Here is a 24,535-nt window from a genome sequence, read left to right on the forward strand (position 1 = left end):
CATGTCTTTTTTTACGAAGGGAAACACTATCTGATTTTGAAAGATTGGATTTCATAGAAAGAACAGATGAAGTTTTTGGTGAATCATTACCGACGTCTTTGGGTTCTAAGCATCGACTCTGCTTGTCTTTCTGGCTTGAGTTCACCTTGTTCACTTCCTCTCGTTTGTCCATTATATTATTTGTCTGAATTTCATCTATTCTTTGGCTCTGAACAATTTCTGATTTGTTCGACATGACACTGACTGAATGTCGTCTTAACAATCCAAAAGCAGGTGGCCACTCATAACTGGGGTTTAGTCTACTATGGGTACCTGCAGTCTTTCTTGTATTTGGCATGTCAAAACTCCTCTGGAACTGCTTCTTCACCAAAGGACTTGTTATCCGGCTCGAAGGACCAATGTTACGTCGTCTTTTTATCAAATAATGTCTGTAGTTGTGTTCAATTTTAACTTTTATTCGACAAATATTCTTCACAATTGAATTGACAAACTACTTAAAAGAAACTTCTGTCAAAAACTATTTTATGTCAAAAACACTGACTCTGATCTAATTATATGAAATAATACATATAGTACAGAGTAAAGAGCAACAAGCAGTGAAGATATTTTATGAGTAATTTTTCTATATCAATATTATTCAATGAAGAGGAATTCTCATTATTGGTAGAAGCATTGTATCATTTACATTTAACATTTAAACATAAAACTTACTTCTTGCAGTGGAGGCCACACTGCTTGTGGGGACGACCTCGGGGACGACAGTGTTTGTGGGGACTGTTCTAGTTGGTACTGAAATAAAAATATATAAGTATATAATTTTTCTAGCAGTGAAGATATTTTTTGAATAATTTTTCTAAATCAATATCATTCAATGAAGAGGAATTCTCATTATTGGTAGAAGCATTGTATCATTTACATTTAACATTTAAACATAAAACTTACTTCTTGCAGTGGTGGCCACACTGCTTCTGGGGACGACCTCGGGGACGACAGTGTTTGTGGGGACTGTTCTAGTTGGTACTGAAATAAAAATATATAAGTATATAATTTTTCTAGCAGTGAAGATATTTTTTGAATAATTTTTCTAAATCAATATCATTCAATGAAGAGGAATTCTCATTATTGGTAGAAGCATTGTATCATTTACATTTAACATTTAAACATAAAACTTACTTCTTGCAGTGGTGGCCACACTGCTTCTGGGGACGACCTCGGGGACGACAGTGTTTGTGGGGACTGTTCTAGTTGGTACTGAAATAAAAATATATAAGTATATAATTTTTCTAGCAGTGAAGATATTTTTTGAATAATTTTCTATATCAATATCATTCAATGAAGAGGAATTCTCATTATTGGTAGAAGCATTGTATCATTTACATTTAACATTTAAACATAAAACTTACTTCTTCCAGTGGTGGCCACACTGCTTGTGGGGACGACCTCGGGGACGACAGTGTTTGTGGGGACTGTTCTAGTTGGTACTGAAATAAAAATATATAAGTATATAATTTTTCTAGCAGTGGAGATATTTTTTGAATAATTTTTCTAAATCAATATCATTCAATGAAGAGGAATTCTCATTATTGGTAGAAGCATTGTATCATTTACATTTAACATTTAAACATAAAACTTACTTCTTTCAGTGGTGGCCACACTGCTTCTGGGGACGACCTCGGGGACGACAGTGTTTGTGGGGACTGTTCTAGTTGGTACTGAAATAAAAATATATAAGTATATAATTTTTCTAGCAGTGAAGATATTTTTTGAATAATTTTTCTAAATCAATATCATTCAATGAAGAGGAATTCTCATTATTGGTAGAAGCATTGTATCATTTACATTTAACATTTAAACATAAAACTTACTTCTTTCAGTGGTGGCCACACTGCTTGTGGGGACGACCTCGGGGACGACAGTGTTTGTGGGGACTGTTCTAGTTGGTACGGAAATAAAAATATATAAGTATATAATTTTTCTAGCAGTGAAGATATTTTTTGAATAATTTTTCTAAATCAATATCATTCAATGAAGAGGAATTCTCATTATTGGTAGAAGCATTGTATCATTTACATTTAACATTTAAACATAAAACTTACTTCTTGCAGTGGTGGCCACACTGCTTGTGGGGACGACCTCGGGGACGACAGTGTTTGTGGGGACTGTTCTAGTTGGTACTGAAATAAAAATATATAAGTATATAATTTTTCTAGCAGTGAAGATATTTTTTGAATAATTTTCTATATCAATATCATTCAATGAAGAGGAATTCTCATTATTGGTAGAAGCATTGTATCATTTACATTTAACATTTAAACATAAAACTTACTTCTTCCAGTGGTGGCCACACTGCTTGTGGGGACGACCTCGGGGACGACAGTGTTTGTGGGGACTGTTCTAGTTGGTACTGAAATAAAAATATATAAGTATATAATTTTTCTAGCAGTGAAGATATTTTTTGAATAATTTTTCTAAATCAATATCATTCAATGAAGAGGAATTCTCATTATTGGTAGAAGCATTGTATCATTTACATTTAACATTTAAACATAAAACTTACTTCTTTCAGTGGTGGCCACACTGCTTCTGGGGACGACCTCGGGGACGACAGTGTTTGTGGGGACTGTTCTAGTTGGTACTGAAATAAAAATATATAAGTATATAATTTTTCTAGCAGTGAAGATATTTTTTGAATAATTTTTCTAAATCAATATCATTCAATGAAGAGGAATTCTCATTATTGGTAGAAGCATTGTATCATTTACATTTAACATTTAAACATAAAACTTACTTCTTGCAGTGGTGGCCACACTGCTTCTGGGGACGACCTCGGGGACGACAGTGTTTGTGGGGACTGTTCTAGTTGGTACTGAAATAAAAATATATAAGTATATAATTTTTCTAGCAGTGAAGATATTTTTTGAATAATTTTTCTAAATCAATATCATTCAATGAAGAGGAATTCTCATTATTGGTAGAAGCATTGTATCATTTACATTTAACATTTAAACATAAAACTTACTTCTTCCAGTGGTGGCCACACTGCTTGTGGGGACGACCTCGGGGACGACAGTGTTTGTGGGGACTGTTCTAGTTGGTACTGAAATAAAAATATATAAGTATATAATTTTTCTAGCAGTGAAGATATTTTTTGAATAATTTTTCTAAATCAATATCATTCAATGAAGAGGAATTCTCATTATTGGTAGAAGCATTGTATCATTTACATTTAACATTTAAACATAAAACTTACTTCTTTCAGTGGTGGCCACACTGCTTGTGGGGACGACCTCGGGGACGACAGTGTTTGTGGGGACTGTTCTAGTTGGTACGGAAATAAAAATATATAAGTATATAATTTTTCTAGCAGTGAAGATATTTTTTGAATAATTTTTCTAAATCAATATCATTCAATGAAGAGGAATTCTCATTATTGGTAGAAGCATTGTATCATTTACATTTAACATTTAAACATAAAACTTACTTCTTGCAGTGGTGGCCACACTGCTTGTGGGGACGACCTCGGGGACGACAGTGTTTGTGGGGACTGTTCTAGTTGGTACTGAAATAAAAATATATAAGTATATAATTTTTCTAGCAGTGAAGATATTTTTTGAATAATTTTTCTAAATCAATATCATTCAATGAAGAGGAATTCTCATTATTGGTAGAAGCATTGTATCATTTACATTTAACATTTAAACATAAAACTTACTTCTTTCAGTGGTGGCCACACTGCTTGTGGGGACGACCTCGGGGACGACAGTGTTTGTGGGGACTGTTCTAGTTGGTACGGAAATAATAATATATAAGTATATAATTTTTCTAGCAGTGAAGATATTTTTTGAATAATTTTTCTAAATCAATATCATTCAATGAAGAGGAATTCTCATTATTGGTAGAAGCATTGTATCATTTACATTTAACATTTAAACATAAAACTTACTTCTTGCAGTGGTGGCCACACTGCTTGTGGGGACGACCTCGGGGACGACAGTGTTTGTGGGGACTGTTCTAGTTGGTACTGAAATAAAAATATATAAGTATATAATTTTTCTAGCAGTGAAGATATTTTTTGAATAATTTTTCTAAATCAATATCATTCAATGAAGAGGAATTCTCATTATTGGTAGAAGCATTGTATCATTTACATTTAACATTTAAACATAAAACTTACTTCTTGCAGTGGTGGCCACACTGCTTCTGGGGACGACCTCGGGGACGACAGTGTTTGTGGGGACTGTTCTAGTTGGTACTGAAATAAAAATATATAAGTATATAATTTTTCTAGCAGTGAAGATATTTTTTGAATAATTTTTCTAAATCAATATCATTCAATGAAGAGGAATTCTCATTATTGGTAGAAGCATTGTATCATTTACATTTAACATTTCAACATAAAACTTACTTCTTGCAGTGGTGGCCACACTGCTTGTGGGGACGACCTCGGGGACGACAGTGTTTGTGGGGACTGTTCTAGTTGGTACTGAAATAAAAATATATAAGTATATAATTTTTCTAGCAGTGAAGATATTTTTTGAATAATTTTTCTAAATCAATATCATTCAATGAAGAGGAATTCTCATTATTGTTAGAAGCATTGTATCATTTACATTTAACATTTAAACATAAAACTTACTTCTTGCAGTGGTGGCCACACTGCTTGTGGGGACGACCTCGGGGACGACAGTGTTTGTGGGGACTGTTCTAGTTGGTACTGAAATAAAAATATATAAGTATATAATTTTTCTAGCAGTGAAGATATTTTTTGAATGATTTTTCTAAATCAATATCATTCAATGAAGAGGAATTCTCATTATTGGTAGAAGCATTGTATCATTTACATTTAACATTTAAACATAAAACTTACTTCTTGCAGTGGTGGCCACACTGCTTGTGGGGACGACCTCGGGGACGACAGTGTTTGTGGGGACTGTTCTAGTTGGTACTGAAATAAAAATATATAAGTATATAATTTTTCTAGAAGTGAAGATATTTTTTGAATAATTTTTCTATATCAATATCATTCAATGAAGAGGAATTCTCATTATTGGTAGAAGCATTGTATCATTTACATTTAACATTTAAACATAAAACTTACTTCTTGCAGTGGTGGCCACACTGCTTGTGGGGACGACCTCGGGGACGACAGTGTTTGTGGGGACTGTTCTAGTTGGTACTGAAATAAAAATATATAAGTATATAATTTTTCTAGCAGTGAAGATATTTTTTGAATAATTTTTCTATATCAATATCATTCAATGAAGAGGAATTCTCATTATTGGTAGAAGCATTGTATTATTTACATTTAACATTTAAACATAAAACTTACGGTCAGTGGTGGCCACACTGCTTTCGGGGACTGCTGTTCTAGTTGGTACTGAAATAAAAATATATTAGTATATAATTTTTCTAGCAGTGAAGATATTTTATGAGTAATTTTTCTATATCAATATCATTCAATGAAGAGGAATTCTCATTATTGGTAAAAGCATTGTATTATTTACATTTAACATTTAAACATAAAACTTACTTCTGCAGTCAGGGCTGGATGAGGGGCTGGCCACACTGCTTATTGTGTCTATTAAGCTTGTGGGGGCGGCGACTGTTCTAGTTGGTACTGAAATAAAAATATATAAGTATATAATTTGTCTAGCAGTGAAGATATTTTATGAGTAATTTTTCTATATCAATATTATTCAATGAAGAGGAATTCTCATTATTGGTAGAAGTATTGTATTATTTACATTTAACATTTAAACATAAAACTTACGGTCAGTGGTGGCCACACTGCTTTCGGGGACTGCTGTTCTAGTTGGTACTGAAATAAAAATATATAAGTATATAATTTTTCTAGCAAGATAGCCCAAGATAGGGAGTCCTGGAAGCAGCTCGTTCAAAGACTCGCGACATGATGTCACTACACCCTTACGAGGGTTAGATTAAGAGAGAGATATATTAAACCCACCTCCTAAATCTTATTTACTGATTTGCATTTGTATTATTCTCATTTTTTTTTTCAATATTTTCTAATGCTCTTATATGTGATTATAATTCTGTATGTGGAAATGTTTGATGTAGAGACCTGTATGGATCGCGACCAGGTAATAACGAAGATAATGATAACGAAGACAATACCTACATTGAAGAACTTCCAGAAGAGGATGGCATAACACTAGAAGAAGTACATGAGGCACTATCAAAATTGAAAAACAGAAAAGCTCCTGGCCCGGATCGAATCGTCAATGAAATGCTGAAGTACGGAGGAACTGAATTGGAGAGAGCGATCACACTACTCTTCCAAAAAATAATCTCGACCCAAAAAGTGCCTGGTGATTGGAAAAACAGCATTACAATACCAATCTACAAAAAGGGAAACAAACATGATCTGGACAATTATAGGATGATATGTTTATTAAACAGCATAAGTAAACTATTGACCAAAATAATTACAAAAAAAATTATGAATGAAATTAAAATTAGTGAAGAACAACAAGGATTCAGACCAAATAGATCGACAATAGACGCAGTTTTCATCCTCAGGCAAATGATTGAAAAGTCCATCGAATTTCAAAAACCTCTGTTCCTCTGTTTTGTCGATCTCAAGAAGGCATTTGATAGAGTTCGGATAGCCGACATCATTGATATACTTCAGGAACACAGAACACCCGTAAATTACATTAATGTGATAAAAGAGCTCAATAAAAACAACCGAACACAAATCAAAACATCGCAGGGGCTCACCGAACAAGGTCCAATACTAACAGGAATTCGCCAGGGAGACTGTCTGAGCCCATTCTTGTTTAATTTAATTATGGACCGGATAATTAATGATGTGAAAAAAATCTGTGGTGGATACAGAATGGGGCTACGATCAATAAAGATATTATGCTATGCTGATGACGTAATCTTGATAGCGGATAACGAGGACGACTTACAGAGACTGCTATATAGGTTCCAAACAACAGCCGAAAAGCTTAATATGCAGATATCCTTGGAAAAAACTGAATCAATGGTCATAGCAAAAGAGCCTACAAGATGTAAATTAGCTGTGAACGACAAACCTATTCACCAATGTATGCAATGCACATACTTAGGAGTCGAGATCACAAGTTCCAAAAACTTACAACAAGAAGTACGAACACAAGTAAATAAAGCCTCAAGAATCTCTGGCTACCTCAGGGACCTCATATGGAAGAACAAATATATATCTACCGATAGTAAAGTCCGCATATACAAAACAGTCGTAAGACCAATACTTACATATGCAGTGGAAACTCGAGCGGATACAGCAAAAACAAAGAACATGATGAGGGTAGCTGAGATGAAAACGTTGAGAACTATCAAAGGAGTGAGCTTAAGAGACCAAATAAGAAGTGACGCTATAAGGGAAGATCTGAACATTCAGGACGTAGTCCGATTCACGAGATCGAGACGACGTTATTGGAGAGACCACGTCGACAGGATGACGGAAGATCGATGGGCAAAATGGGCAAAGGATGGAAGACCAAATTCACGGAGACCCCCCGGCCGACCTCCGAAGAGATGGCACGAAAGCTGGACATCTGTTTCCCAGGAGGCTGAATAGTGGAAGAAACAAGACTAAGTCTTAAGAAGAGAGAAAGAAGAAGAAGAAGAGTTTGCTAAATATAATTTTTTTGTTTGCTTATAATGAAAAAAAAAAAAAAATTGAGTGCATAAAACCCTGAAAGTGGCAAAAATTTTAATGTTTAAATATTGAAATAGAAATTAATCATATTCGAAACAAGTGCCCATCAAAAATAGAAAGGAGACATGGTATGCTAGATGATCAGCAAACCTATTGGACAGTGCGCTACAGGAAGTTTGTGTCTGTACCCTCTTCAGTCCAATAAAACAAAAAAAAAATATTACTAATAGACATTACTATATATGAAAGATATTTGTCCCCACATCAGATTTCTAAACAAAACATACAATTATAATAACGAATCACAAATAATTCAAGGTTATTTCATGATGCTCTCAATGATATGAGTAGCTAAAAAGAGAACAGTTCTACGGTTCTTCTTTAATTTGGTTTGAAAAGTTCTAAAATAAACCACTCAGTGAACAGTTCAAGGTTGGCAGTATATAGCTTCAAGAAACTATACACAACCAATCTGACTCTCCTCCCTACCACCCTTTTCATAATATAATTTATAACCCACGACAAAATAGGAGATCAGATCAGAACGACATTAAAAGATAGAAAGAACAACAAAAAACCAAAGTTGGGCGCCAGTGAGATACTATCTCACACTCAAAATACTACACAAGGTAAAATTATTGGTGCTAATCTATTTGAATCAATTACAAAAAGAGAAAATCTGAAAATATTGTGAATTTAAACAAAAGCAGTTGAAAAATCTATCCAAAAATTAGTTTCACTGAATAGTAACCAATCGCTTCTGACAAATTTCGGACAGACAGAATATTTATGCAAACTTACATACCCAATGCATAATCTCTATGCCAAAATAACCAAAAATATGGGAATTCAATATTCATAACTGAAAGCCCCAGCTAAAAGCTGTCTGTCCAAGTTTATCAATTGAGAAAATTCAAAAATAAAATAAAAAAAAAACACTAAGCTGAAGATCAAATAAATTACCTCAACATACAAAAAATGTGAACTAATTAAAAAAATGAAAATTATATTTGGTACTAATAATTGTCGTTCCGATCATCAGTGCCACTATCACTAATATCCAACTTCAAATGGCTAACATGAAAATTACCCAGGTCATTTCCATTGAGATCCCTCAAATTGTATACCAAGGGTGAAAGAACTCTATGAACAACACAAGGAATATACTTAGGTGCTAACTTAGAGGAAAAATCATTAGCTGCATTGGATAACATAAAATTCTTCTTCCAAACCCTGTCTCCCACTCGGAATCTGACATCCCTACGTCTTAAATTATATCGACCCTTATTTAATTCATGCGAATGCAACAACCGCTTTTTTTGTGTTAGTTTGTGGCATAGTGTAGACATTTTTGTACAGGTTCTCATATACTATTCAGTGATTCAAAGGAGAAAATTTTTTGCAATATGGCGAATAGTATAACTCATCAGACAGATATCTCTGAGAAGGAAACCGCATCTGGCTCTTCCTATATTTCAAATCCACATTACCCTAAGCATCTACAAGATATAGTGAGAAGGCCAGTCTTTAAACGTAAGATCACGGATATAAATTCAAGTTCGTTGAAGCTTCGCCCAGTTTCGTATAAATGTAAAAAATTTTGCTGGATAATAATTAGAGATGGTTTGACACCCGTAGACAGGCATGATGAAGATGAATGCTTATACCACAAAATGAAGCTTTCAACCGTGGAGAAGCAAATATATAATTGTATCGAATCAAGATTACTCGCAGGACCCTTGGACACATATAGGAAAAAGTATCAAGCATCTGGGCGCCAACGACCGATTTCCGAGACAACGTGTGAATGTAATAAACCTTTCTGGACTTGCTGGATACTACATAGTGATGTTTTAACTCCCGTAGACCGACATTACGTGGGTGAGTGCTGTTTCCACAAACTAGATTTTTCAACAGTAGAGCAACAAATATTGAATTGCGTTGGAAATGGATTTCTCAAAGAACCCTTAGAGAAATGTAAGAAATTGTGTATAGAACTTTTGCGTAAATTGTTGGAGCCAGAACCTAGGCCTCAACCTAGGAGGTTGGAACCAGAAGAACCGAGGCCCAACTGGCTGAGACGTTGGAAAAACTAAGGTTGAGAGGAATGGAAATAAGGGAAATATGGTGCAGAATGTGGATCCGATCATCGTTTATTGTGGGCTTCTCTTAAGGTCAAATTCAACAAACCAAAGATTAAACCGAAATCCAGAAAAATAACCATTCCTGACCCAATACGCTTTCAAGATGCTCTTCGAGAGAGTGGTCCGCCCGAAATAACAGGAAGCTGTGATACAGTTTGGGATAGAACCGAAAAATGGATTGTTGAAGCAGCAAGTAAAGTTCAAAAAACTGATAAAACAACGAAACGCCAACATTGGATGTCAGACAAAACATTGGAATTAATCGATAAAAGACTGACCATACGACAAACAGTTACAGATGCAGAGCAGCAGAAACTTATGCTTAAAGAAATAAACAATGAAATAAAACAAGCTTGCCGAAGAGATAAAAACGAGCACATAAACAAAATATGCGGAGATCTAGAAATGCATGCGACTACGAATCACTCTAAAGAACTATACAACAAAGTGAAATATTTATCTCGAGAATTCAAAGCTAAGACTCAGATCATCAAGGACAAGCAAGGAAATATTATCACAGATGTGGAAGGTATAGCCAAAGTATGGAGGGATTACTGCGTCCAATTGTTCCAGGATACTCCGGATACCGTACCGGAAGACCATTTGAAAGACCTTGAACCTGAGATTCTAAGGGAAGAGGTAGAACGCGCAGTGAGAAGGCTACGAAATCAAAAGTCACCAGGATCCGATAGAATAACTGCTGAGGTTTTAAAAAGCATGGGAGAACTGGGCATTGACATTCTTCACGTTCTGTGTCGGGAAATTTGGGAATCGGGATACTGGCCGAAGAAATGGTGTCAATCCACATTCATACCATTGTACAAAAAGGGTTCACCACTAGAATGTGAAAACTACCGAACCATCGCACTCATCTCACACGCAAGCAAAGTCATGCTCACAATATTGAACGAAAGACTGAAAGCTTTCCTTTTACCGCAAATACCCAATGAACAGACAGGATTTGTTCCAGGGAAAGGGACTCGAGAGCAGATTTTGAATGTACGACAACTGATTGAGAAAGCAAGAGAATTCAACGTAAAAATGATATTATGTTTTGTGGATTTCAAAAAAGCTTTCGATAGGGTGAGGTGGCCGAAACTGTGGAGGATTATGTTGGAAATGGGAACACCAAGACATCTGGTGCGCCTCATTCGGCAATTATACTCTTCAGGCACAGCGACGGTAAGAGTCAATGATATCCACTCAGACGAGTTTTCAACAGCTTCTGGAGTGAGACAGGGTTGCATTCTGTCTCCTCTTCTCTTTAACATTTACAGCGAGTACATCATGAGAGAGATCCTCGAGAACTGGAATGGAGGCATTGCAATTGGTGGTAAGAAGATTAGCAATCTACGATACGCTGACGACACATTGATAATAGTCCAAGACGAGGGTGAAATGCGGATTTTAATGCAAAGGTAAGAAAACAAAAGCTCAGTATATGGTCTCGAAATCAACAAATCTAAGACCAAGGTGATGATAGTAGATCGCCTTAACAATAACAGTCCAGACATCACAAGGATTGCTGACCTCGAGGTTGTCAACCGCTTCGAGTATCTGGGATCTATTGTGACGAACACCGGCGAATGTGAGCCCGAAATTCGAAAGCGCATAGCGATGGCGAGAAACTCTACAGCGAAATTGGCCCGTATCTGGAGGGATACCGCAATAACTGCAAGAACCAAGGTTAGGCTAGTCCAATCACTCATTTTTCCTATCGCAACATATGCAGCAGAGACTTGGACATTAAAGATGGCAAATCGACGAAGAATTGATGCATTAGAAATGTGGTGTTATAGACGCCTCCTCAGAATACCATGGACTGCTCGTCGCTACAATGAGTCGATTCTGAGACAACTGGGCATACAAACAAGATTGTCGACCAGGATTAGTCAGCAGTACCTTGGATATTTTGAACACATTGCCAGGAGATCGGATGGAATGGAAAAGTTGATCATCGAAGGAAAAATCGAGGGAAAAAGACCTAGGGGACGCTCACCATCACGATGGATAGACCAACTTAAAACTCTAGCTGGGGAGAATATGCACGAAGCCGTTCATCATGCCCAAGATAGGGAGTCCTGGAAGCAGCTCGTTCAAAGAGTCGCGACATGATGTCACTACACCCTTACGAGGGTTAGATTAAGAGAGAATAAAAGGATGGGGATAAGAAGAAACAGAACTAAAACGAAAACTTACGTGTTTCGGGCGACATGCACCGCAAATTGATAGATAGATAGATAATTTTCTTTATTTCAAGTTTTACACAACAAAAGCTACATAAAAGATGAAATGACGTCAGAATAAAGAACTTGAATACACAAGTTTTCAGAAACAAAATAATCCCCACAATTGTAAGGTTCCAAATGAATTAACATTCTCTTAACAATTTTCTTAAATCTATATAATGTTATATCCCAAAAAAATACAACTGTCACTGAATAATCAATTGAAATGTTTCTCTGAAATAAAAGTTTATTTTGTCATCATGGAAAATACAACAGGTTCTAACACAATTTAATTAATTATAAAACATACCTGAAATAAAAGAAACAACATTCAAAGTTAATTATTCAATCAATTCAATTCAGAATTCAAATTCTCTCTAATACAAAATTCAGTTTTAATTATTTCTGTCACTTTGACATACAATGTAACTTGATAACATTCAACAGTCTCCTTACATCTCCCCCCCTAGGAAGACAGTTTTGGTACAAAACTACTAAACAATCGATATCATCCTTCATCTGCTACTTCTATATTAGGAATCGGAATCAATTTAGAAATATGAAACAAATTCGATTCTGATTTTCTATGTCCTGTATTAATTTCAAAAATCGATTGTGATATTTTTTTCAATATTATATAAGGTCCAATTCTTAATTGGTCTAATTTTTTTCGATTCAGTTTATTACCATTTTCAACATATACTGAGTCGCCAACTTTGAAATCGTATTCCCTTCTGTTCTTATCATATATTCTCTTATTGTATTCATGGTATCTATTACTATTTTTTAAGGCAATTTTCCTATCCTTTTCTAGGTTATTCTGGTCCTTCGCTTTCCTTAGTTCATTTGGTAATATTGAAGTATCATCTCCTTGTAATAAATATTTAGGACTGAATCCAGTAACTGTGTGTTCAGTCTCATTGTACTTTTCGACACAATTATGAGCTACTCTTGTCCATGCGTATCTGTTATTTTTTTCATTCATTGCACATCTTATTTTATTAACTAACGTTTGATTAAGTCTTTCATTCAAACCATTGGAGAATGGTGCATTCACTGCAGTGAAAATCATTGTGATGTTTTTCTCTTCTAGGAAATCCTTAAAATCCTCAGAATTTATACCCGGTTACTGATCAGTAAGAAGTGTTCCAATATTATAATCTTGAAGTACATTTTCTATAAGCTTGATGAAATCATTTGAGTTTTGTGTTTTTGATGTCAATATGTAAGCAAATCTCGTGAAATGGTCTACTAGCAGATGTAAATATTTCTTAGTGGACCGCGAGCCACCGAATCCTCCTATTGTGTCTATTGAAACTATTTCAAACGGTTTTTCTGCAGGACCTAGATGCGATAACAGACCAATTTTCTCTTGTCTCGATTTATTTTTTATGCAAATTTCACAACACTTACAAATTTTCTTAATATTCTTCAATACATTCTCTGATGTGTAATAAGGGAGTATTTTGCTTTGCATTTGTTTTATCCCTATGTGACAAAAATTCTTGTGGGTATTCTCTATAAGTTTTTTACAAAACTCTTCCGACAGTATAATCTTTTCTTTATTTCTTACTTTCTTGTAATATAGACTATTTTTGGAAATAAATTTATTCCTGTTATTTTTTAAATCTTTGTTCTCTTCTTGATCTGCCAAAATATCTTCAATCTTTATCATATTCACTATTTTCAATTTATCTTCTTCATCCTCTTGGGATTCCAGTACCGGATTTCTGCTCAAGCAATCTGCTTCCAAATTTTCTTTTCCTGGACGATAAATTATCTCAAAATCGTATTGTGATAAATAATAAGTGAGATCGCCCAATTCCTCATCTGTTCGAGCTTTAATATTCATTTTCTCTAAAGGTTTATGATCGGAAAATACTTTGAATGATTTTCCTATGAGCCAATGTTGCCAATATTTTACAGATTCTTTTATCGCTAAACATTCTAAATATACAGCCTTCTTCTTTTTCTGTGTTTCGTTCAGTTTTTTTGAAAAATATGCCACTGGTTTTTCAACAATTGAATTCTCATTCAGTTGCGGTTGTTTCAGAACAGCTCCTATCCCTTGTAAGCTTGCGTCAGTATATATATGGATTGGTAGGCCCGGATCGAAAATAGCCAAGATTGGCTGAGTACACAGAAAATTTTTCATATATTCAAAGGCTTTTTGACATTCTTCTGTCCAAATGAATTTTTGACCTTTCCTCAACAAATTATGTAAGGGCTCTAGAATCAATGAAATTTTGGGAACGTATTCGTTATAGAAATTAATTTTTCCTAAGAACTGTCTAATGTTCTTCTGATTTCTTGGTATGGGAAAATTTCGAATTGAAATCAAATTATCTTTTATTGGAGAAACTGAATTATTTCTAATGACGTGACCCAGGTATTGAACTGAGTCCAATGCAAATGAGCATTTAGAGAGCTTCAATCTGAAACCCTCTTTCATAATAGCTTCTAGTAATTGAGATAAATGATTTATATGTTCTTCGAAAGATTTGGAAAAAATTAATATATCATCAATGTAGTTCACGGTAAAATTTGATAATTTGTATTTTCTTATTATGTTAGACAAGATTCTTTGAAAGATAGCTGGGGCAGTCTTCAAACCAAATGGCAGACAGGTCCATTGGAAATGACCCTCTTGAGTTACAAACCCTGTTTTTCTTCTATCTTCAATTCGTAGTGGAATAGACCAAATAGCTGAATTTATGTCAAGTTTCGAAAAATACTTACAATTTCTGGTTTTTATTACTAAATCTTCAATTAACGGAAATGGTTGGGATTGAGGAACAATTATCTTATTCAATTCTCTGAAATCTATGCATAGTCTTGATTTTTTGTTTTCATCTCTTTTATATGCTAATGTTACCGGAGCAGCAAAGGGACTATAGGATTCTTCAATTATATTTCTTTTAAGTAATTCTGAAATTTGTGCTTCTATCTCCTTCTTATCTTCAATCGTGCATCTATAAGGTCTTTTGCTACAGTATTTATCCACTATAAGATCGATTCTGGCTTCATAATCTTTTACCGTTCCAACATCATATTTAATAATAATAATAATAATTTTATTCATCTCTTGAGACATAACAAAATATGTATGAGACAAGTCAAGGTAACACAAAATTAAAAACTATTTCTAATCTACCCAACCAGGAAGCTATTATCCATCAAATATTCCTTAATACTATAATAACATTTACAAATCAATTCACCTTTGACTAATTTTTTGAATTCTTTCTTACCCAATAATTTAACAACTGATGGTACATGATTATATAAGATAATTGCCTGATAAGCAGGAGATGTTTCAAATTTGGCAGTTGTGTGAGAAGGAATACACAAAGTAGCCGAATTTCTAGTAGAATAACCATGAAAATCAGATAACTTAATCATAACGTGTTCATTTTCCTTAACATAAAGTAAACATTTATATATGTACAAACAGCTGAGTGTGAAAATTTCATGTTGTCTGAAAATAGGCCTACATGAATCACGAGAATCTAAGTTAAAAATAAGACGTATAATTTTTTTTTTGTGCAATAAATACTCTATTGGACTCAACTGAATTACCCCATAGTAAAACATTATAACGTAAAAAACTATACACCAAACTGTAGTAAATACTTATTACAGAATGGAGAGAAAGCGAGTCCTTCACCCTGCTGATCGCATAAAATGAGCTTCCTAATTTCTTGCAGACCGCCTCAACCTGTCGATCCCATCTGAGTGAGCAATCCAAGTGAATGCCCAAAAATTTAACTGAATCACCAGATATTATCTGCTCACCAAAACATTCAACCTTCAGTCGTTCCCCACTAGTGTTTCTAATATGAAAATATAGACATTCCGTTTTCTCAATATTGAGTATCAGTGCATTAACGCAACACCAACTCTCAAACCTACTAATCAGTTCATTGCACAATGTCCTGAGGCCCCCAGGGCTCCGCGCTGAGACCGCCATTGATGTGTCATCAGCAAATATGACCAATTTTAACTCTAGATCACGACCTATATGATCCGGTAAATCATTTATGAAAAGAAGAAATAAAAGCGGTCCCAGAACAGAGCCCTGCGGAACTCCCAGTGACATTTTATTTTTGTGAGATGTAAAGTGACCAATTTTTACAAATAATGTACGATCAACAATAAAACTTCTAATCCATTCTAAGAACACACCGCGAAAACCCACGTTATAAAGCTTACTCTCCAAGAACTCGGGAGACAGTACATCAAAAGCACGTGTCAGGTCAAAAAAGAGACCTGCAACAAAGTGACCTTCATCTAATTTTTTATAAACGAATTCAATAAATGAAAAAGCCGCTGTTTCAGTGGATCTACATTTACGGAAACCATGTTGACAGTTTGTAATAATCTTGAAACGTGTCAGAAACGACATCATTCTAGTGTATATGATCCTCTCGAAAACCTTGGAAAATACGCTCAGAATCGAAATGGGACGATAATTTGCAATATTGCAAGGGTCGCTTTTTTTAAACACTGGGACGACCGAAGCCGATTTCAAATATGAAGGAAATTTGCCAGTGTTGACAGATAAATTAATAATATGTGCAAAATGATCAGCAACAATATTCACTATGGATTTCAATATCTCCACAGAAATGTTATCAACACCAGAACTTTTTTTATTCTTCAAGGATATGACACTACTTATAACCTCGTCTCCAACGACTGGGAAGAAGAAGAACGTATTCAGTGATTGTAAAGATGTAGTACATGCCAGTGACGGTGAAGAACCAAAGTGATTCCGCAGACTCACTTGGGCAATAGAGTAAAAATAATCCGCAAAGATATCAACAATCTCGGCAGGTTCCGAATATAGTTTTCCATCATGTTTAAGCTCTATGTTCTGACGAGAATTTTTTTTCCGTCCAGTTTCCCGATTGACAATATCCCATACAGTTTTATTCTCATTTGATGAATTTATTAACATATCATGATAATAATTAAACTTAGTATTTTTAAGTAGTTTTCTAAATTCAATTTTTGCTTTCTTATAGATCTCACAAGAATTTTGGGTATTCAAATTTTTATTTAACCATCCTAAATTTTTTAAGTCTTTGCTGGCTTGTATAACGTTCGTATTAATCCAGCCCTTACCATTTCTAAACTTACGGTTTGCTTGCCTCATAGGACATGTCATTTCTAAGCAATAATTAACAATATTGAAAAATTCATTGAAACAATCATCAATATTCATGTACGAATAAATGTGATCAAAAGATACATTAGACATATACTCAACCAAATTAACCAGAGAATGAGCTGTTACGCTTCTGACTGACGCCTGCTTATAATTACATTCAACATTTAGAGTTGCTTTTAGAAGGTATTCAGAAACAAGTACTTTGTGATCACCAATATGACCCTCAATTACTCTAGTTTCACATCTCGAGCTGGCATCAGTAAGAATGTAATCTATTTTAGAAGTAGATGTTAAATTGTTTACTTTGGTAAAAACTCTAGTAGGCTCTAGGGAGGTGACCCTTAAGTCAAAACAACATAAAAGATCATCAAGAAGATGCTTACGTGTGCATGCAGTATTCAAATAATTTATATTGAGATCACCGCAAAGAACTAATCTATCAGCAAGCTTAATACAGTGCTGTAAAACAAACGACACTCTGTCGAGGAAGAGAGTAAAATCCCCATCAGCTGCTCAGTGCTCTATATGCACTTATTACACAAATTTTAATATCTGGAAGAGTAACCGTCACTCCACAAAACTCAATTTGTTTTTCCACTGAGAACTTTGAGATTCCAACATTTTTCACTTGGAGACCATCACTTGCATATATGACAACACCCCCATGACCATAAGTTTCACGACAAAAGGAGGCCACCTGAATATATCCGTGAATAGACATGACTTTGAGTTTTTCGCTATTACACCAGTGTTCTACCACACTAGCAATAAAAGGGCGTTCAACCTCAAATAAAAGTTCCAGATTGTTCAATTTGTTGAATAAGGATTGAACATTTGCGTGAATAATTTTGAATGGTTGATAATCCATTTTTATTTCTCGGAGATTTTCACTCGACTTAGGAAAAAATAATGAACGCTTGCATTGTTTGGCCAATTTGCAGGATTTTTTACTCTATCAAGTTCGCTGTGTTTTACAAGAACTTTGAAGGAGGCATATATTTCAGGATAACGTGACTTAAGGAGTTCACATTTTACATAAGTGAACTTTTTGGCAAGGAAATTCTGAAGATCAGCTACAGAAATCGTTGGGCAATGGGCTAAGCCTAGATACGTGGAATGCTTTGACTTTTTCAACACCCTGAATTGTAGGAGACTCAGTACTCTCTCCGACCACTATAGCTGGTCTATTTCTTCTGTTTGTTTTTTTGTTTTTACGGTTTTCCATTCATCACCGTTAATGTCTTTGGAATTATCGCTCTTGGCAATTTTAATATTAGCTATTTTAGAATTAGCTTTTTGAACTGCTTCATTAACCTGACTTATTGTAATCGGTTGTTTTTGTTTACTCAATTTAGTTTGGGGGAGACCCGTATTGACTGATTTCACCGCTTGATCAAATCTTCCTTCCACATTTATATTTGACGCAAGATCGCGAGTTGCAGCACTCGCATAGCTACAAGTATTTGACACTTTAGCGGTCTCGCCAGTGTCGGTGTTTACAGTTTTCCTATCTGATTTGATTATCTTATCATTTCGTATGTGGGATTTCTTCATTGCACATTGGCTACATACCCGGGAATCGTTTTCCAATGTTAAGATTTTATATTTCAATAATTTTGCATTTTCCTCAAGTAAACGATTTTTATTTTCTAGTTCCTGAATTATTCTCAGTAATAAATCTCGATTTGAAGAATTCCCTGTGATGTGTACATCGGAATCGAGATTTTCAAAATCCGGATATTCCTCTTCGTCAGATTTTAAATCGAAGAAAGTTGTAAGATCTTCATCACAGCACTTTTTGATTTTCAAAGCACAACTACGGTGAAATACTTTGGGGCAAATTTTGCATTTTAGCCCACTTTTTACAGCCGAATTCTTACATCCACCACACTTGGGAGGATTAGCACGCAGATCGACATTCATTCCGTCCGTCTTCATTGACAACATATTAAACAATGAGTATCTTTAGCAAATATATTTTTATATTTATCTACAAGATTTTGAATAGATGTTTCTTCCTGATTATTCAAATTACTTGTTAGGACTTCAAAAATATCTACGTCTACATGTTCATTGAAATTTATTTGAAACTCTTCTGGTTTTCTGGTAGAATCAGGAATTTTCTGTTCTATCTCCAATTTTTCATTTTGTATTAATCTAAATTTTGTTATGCAATCTAATTCAATTAAAAAATCATTTTCAAAATTTTCATTACTTATTATGAATACATCTATGTATTCTTCTATATTCAATATTTTTGCTTTTACTGTTATCATACCATCTGTTTTATTCACACCATTAATTGTTCTCAAGTTAACTCCTTGTATAGATTTATTCTCATTTGATTTTAGATGTATAAGTTTTGAGTTTATTAAAGAAACATTTGAGCCTGTATCATAAATAGCGGATACTTCCAACGTGTCATTCAATGTTACCTTGAGCTTAATTAATGGTGGAATTATTAGTTTTTTGGATCAGTGGTGTTGAATTCTACTTCTAATGTTGAATTATTAACGTGTTGCATTCTTTCTTCTTTTTTTTTTGAACCAGCATTCTGCTGTAGGATGAAAACGTATTCCTTTATCTTTATTTTTACAAATTTCACAAGGTAACTTGACTGTATTTTCTTTGTTAGAGTAATACTTGTCATTTTTCTTTTCAAAATTTTTCTTATATACCAAATGTTCTAATTTTCCTAATTCATTATAAAGATCTTCTACTATCTTTAAATTTCCTCTATCAAATCTTATAGAAGACCAACCTTTACCTGTGAATGTTTTACAGAAACTCTCTCTCCATATTTCCCATTTCGATTCAATGGTTAGTTTCATTAGTGTACAACTATACCAATCCATAGCACCTTTATCCATAAATGATTTCAGGATCTCAATTTTGTTTTCATCCACAGATATCTGAAATCGCTCGCATTCTTTCTCGAATCCAGTAATCCATTGATCTGCGCTCGAAGTTCTCCCATATCAAATTTTTCGATGGTGAATTTATCTGCTATTCCGCCTATGTTTCTAAGTGAAGTTTGACCTCCACTCTTTTCAAGTAATTTTTCCAACGCTTCAATCAGTGGCTGGTCAGAGGCATTCACAGAGACATTCAGCTGATCTTCAAGCTTTTCTTCTAAGAAGATATCTTCAAACTGAAGATTACCACCTTCATCCAGATAGGTAGCAGCCAAATCCTCGTTTAAATTAATCCATACCCTTCTAATTTGGTTTCTCTTGGAAATTGAATTTTTAACCTTATTATAAGCTGAAGTTTTTATTACTTGTGTATGTAAACTAGCTCTTTGATACATATCGGGAATTGCATAATTACGGCCATCAGTAGTTCCAATAGAAGTTATGCAAAGCACATTAGTTTTGGAATCTTCTACACATATCTTAAAATCAAACCGTAGCTTGTCCATGTTTGTGATATCAACAAGAATGTTGTTTTATAATGTTATATCCCAAAAAACTACAACTGTCACTGAATAATCAATTGAAGTGTTTCTCTGAAATAAAAGTTTATTTTTTTATCATGGAAAATACAACAGGTACTAACACAATTTAATTAATTATAAAACATACCTGAAATAAAAGAAACAACATTCAAAGTTAATTATTCAATCAATTCAATTCAGAATTCAAATTCTCTCCAATACAAAATTCAGTTTTAATTATTTCTGTCACTTTGACATACAATGTAACTTGATAACATACAACAGTCTCCTTACATCTATATAAACTATCACAGCATTTAATATAATTAGGTAGTCTATTGAATATTTTAATACACATGTAATAAGGACCTTTTTCACTCAAGGTTAATCTATGATAAGGATATAATAAATCTTGAGTTCTTGTTTTATAATTATGACTAACTCCCATATCAAACTTATCTCTATTTTTAAAAACAAACAACAAACATTCATAAATATACAAAGCATATACCGTCATTATATTCATATTTCTGAATTTACCTCTGCATGAATCCCTGTACTTCATTTTGCATATAGTTCTAATAATTCTTTTCTGAGCTATGAATATTGATTGGACTCTAGAGTTGCCACCCCAGAAAATGATTCCAAATCTAATGATCGATTCACAATTTGCATGATACAAAATTTTCAAAGTACCCTCATTCATATACTGAGCAACAACCCTGATTCCATACCCAACACTGGCTAATCTTAAACAAAGTTTATTTATATGTATCTCTCAATCCAGAAATTCATCTATTTGTATGCCAAGGAATTTTGTACTTGATACAGGTTCTATTATATTATTTTCAAGATTAATACTGCTTGGTGTAGATGTTTGTGATTGTTTAGTACGAAAGAACACCAAACTTGTTTTTGAAGTATTTATCACTAGCCTATTCATAGAAAACCAACTATCAACCTCATTGTAGCAATTCTTTGTTTGTTCAATTATTTCATTGGAACTATTTCCATGTAATAAAATGTTGGTGTCATCAACGTAATTAGTGATGAGATATTTATTCAATGACAATGGCAAGTCATTTATGTAGATTATAAACAGAATAGGTCCGGCAAGACTACCCTGAGCTATACCCACATCAATAAAAGAAACTTCAGATTTAACTTTATTATCAACAACGATCTGTTGACACCTATCTGAGAGGAACGACCGTATCCAATCATAATCATACCTATCAAGTTTCTGCAATAAAATATCGTGATCCACACAATCATAAGCTTTTTTCAGATCTATAAAAAGACCCAAAGCTAAATTTTTGTTTTCTAAATGATCTATAATTGCATTTATGAACTGATAAATAGCAGTATCAATCGATCTCCCTCGCAAATATCCATGCTGACATTGGGAAAAAAGATTACACTCATTCATAAAACTGAGCAGTCTTGAACACATCACTAATTCAAAAATTCTGGAAAAAGCGGGTAATAAACTTATCGGTCTATAGTTGTCAAGATCATTTGGATCACCCTTTTTGAAAAGTGGTTTTATCAGAGCATGCTTCAACCTATTTGGGAAGATTGAGAATTTCATTGAGTTATTCAATATATAACAAAGTATAGTGGAAATAACTGTAATTGATGATTTAACGATACTAACTGGTATATCATCATAACCACTGCAGTGTTTATTTTTCAAATGATTCGATAATTCAACCAACTCAGCAACACTTACAGGTTTCAGAAACATTGACCTATCATTTTCTGGGATAATATTAACAAAAGGGGTATCTTCCCGACCTAATTGAATATCCTGAATAACTTTCACTAGGTATTTATTGAAGTCATTAGCTAACTTTAATGGATCTTCACAAAAATTCTGTTCATGCGTTATGTTCTTTCCTGTTATTTCTCTACAAATAGCCCACATAGATTTTATTTTGCAGTCAGATTTTCCGATTCTTTCATCATATGATTTGCGTTTTTCTAACTTCAACAATTCATCATACTCTCTTTTACATTGATTATATCGTATTTTATATGAAACATCAAATCTAGATAATACCATCAGAGTATCTAATTGTTGCTTCATACTTTCTATATTATCATTTTTCTTAATAACTTTACGATTTTTATACACTGGTGTTAATGGAAAACAGTCATTGAATATATTCAAAAATTGATTAACAAAAACAAGCCATTGTTCATTTACATCATGCTCGTCAATGAGATAAACATTATCCCAAGTTTGTTCTTCGAGCTTATGCATGAAAATTGTTTTATTGCTCTCATTAATGAACCGTTTCCGAACAATCTCAGTTTCGACTCTATTACTAATACGAAAACAAACTTTTTGAGCCATGTGGTCAGAAATATGGTATTCTAAAACCTCTGCTGATATTACGCTAGAGAAATTAGTGAATATGTTGTCTAAACAACTCTTAGAGTGTTCTGTTATTCTAGTATACTCATCAATCTGAGCTCTTATTGAAAAATTATTGAATAGTGTGAATAACCTCTTTTTAACACTGTTTTCATCTTTCATTTCAATATTGAAATCACCTACTATAAAGATTATGCTATTAGGTACAATTTTCTCAAATAGAATATTCTCCATTAAATCAAAGAATAAATCCATACCTCCACCAGGTGGTCTATACACTGAGAGAATCACCAAAGTCAACTTATTTATAACGCATTCCACAGCACTGCACTCAAATTCGCCTATAACTGATAGATCACTAATAATTTCACGTTTTCTTGCCATGACAGGATTTCTTACATAAATAGCTGAGCCCCCATGTTGTCCTGCTTCTCGGCATACACTTGCAATTGATTTGAAATTTTCCAAACCCAATTGATCCATTTGATCCTGTGATTTCCAGTGCTCTGTAATGCATAATATCATACATTCAGGATTGTCCTTCAGAAGTTTTTCCAACTTATTTACACTATTTCCCAGAGACCGCACATTCTGATGAATTATGCTCGCCACTTGGAATGTACGATCACTAGGAGCTACTATTCTTAAGGGTCTAATTGTTGCAGCCTCTTCTTGACAAAAAACTTCGAAACCAACGCGCCTGAGGGCCAAACTTCTTTTTTCCATGCGTCCTTGAGATTTTCTTGACGAATATTGACTTTCATTGATATGTATTTATCAGGGTGTCGTGATTCATGTATCTCACAACTGACTCCAGGAAATTTATCTTTCAGAATGTTCAGTACATCAGTGGCTTTAGTCTGTGGATGGAGTCTTGTAACATGCAGAGACACATATTTGGGAACAGTTGTAATATTCCCTATATTATTGTTCTGCCCTACAACGAATTGACGATTTCTCTTACGTTTTACGTACTTCCATTCTGTGTTATTATCGCCGTCTTTCGTGGTTGAATTCTCCTTCATTTTATTTAGTTGATTAGCTTCCATTATTGCTGATCGAACTTGTTCTATTCTGAAAACTGGTTGTTTATTATTGTTACTCATTTTGAGGTTATGATTCGAGACAGCTTGACTTTTCTGGTTTTGTTTGATTGTCACATTTGAAGTATCTCTGTCTCTTTCAACCACACTGGAATAAGTACACATGGGAATCCGATGAACACCGATGAAATCCGATGAATTATCTTTGTTTACATCGGCAATCTCAGGATTTTTTTGTTGCATTTCCGAAATTTGCAGTTTTTGTACAAGATTTTCAATTTTCTCTTTGAGAAGTACTATGTTATCCTCCAAGATCAAATTCTTAGAATCTTTTTCGTCGATAAGTTGACGTAAAAGCACATTTTCAGCGGAAAGAACATCATTAATTACTCCACTTTTCTTGGTTGGATTTTGATTTTCTTTACATGGATCTCAAACCCATAACATATTAGCATTTTCATTGAA

General features: G+C 34.1%; 1 protein-coding gene across 1 annotated transcript; it reads right to left on the bottom strand.

Moving 5' to 3' along the window:
• Nucleotides 1-687: 687 nt before the first annotated feature.
• On the bottom strand, nt 688-5,513 carry LOC123686168 (fibrous sheath CABYR-binding protein-like). The gene is made up of 19 exons (XM_045626170.1): nt 5,505-5,513; nt 5,330-5,377; nt 5,099-5,176; nt 4,868-4,945; nt 4,637-4,714; nt 4,406-4,483; nt 4,175-4,252; nt 3,944-4,021; nt 3,482-3,559; nt 3,020-3,097; nt 2,789-2,866; nt 2,558-2,635; nt 2,327-2,404; nt 2,097-2,174; nt 1,635-1,712; nt 1,404-1,481; nt 1,174-1,251; nt 943-1,020; nt 688-789 (listed from the first exon to the last, which is right to left on the bottom strand). Exons 1-19 carry the CDS (start codon nt 5,511-5,513, stop codon nt 688-690), a joined length of 1,407 nt encoding a protein of 468 aa, XP_045482126.1.
• Between the last annotated feature and the right edge of the window lie 19,022 nt (nt 5,514-24,535).

This window comes from Harmonia axyridis, chromosome X (genome assembly GCF_914767665.1).
Source record: "Harmonia axyridis chromosome X, icHarAxyr1.1, whole genome shotgun sequence".
NCBI classification, from domain to species: Eukaryota; Metazoa; Arthropoda; class Insecta; order Coleoptera; family Coccinellidae; genus Harmonia; species Harmonia axyridis.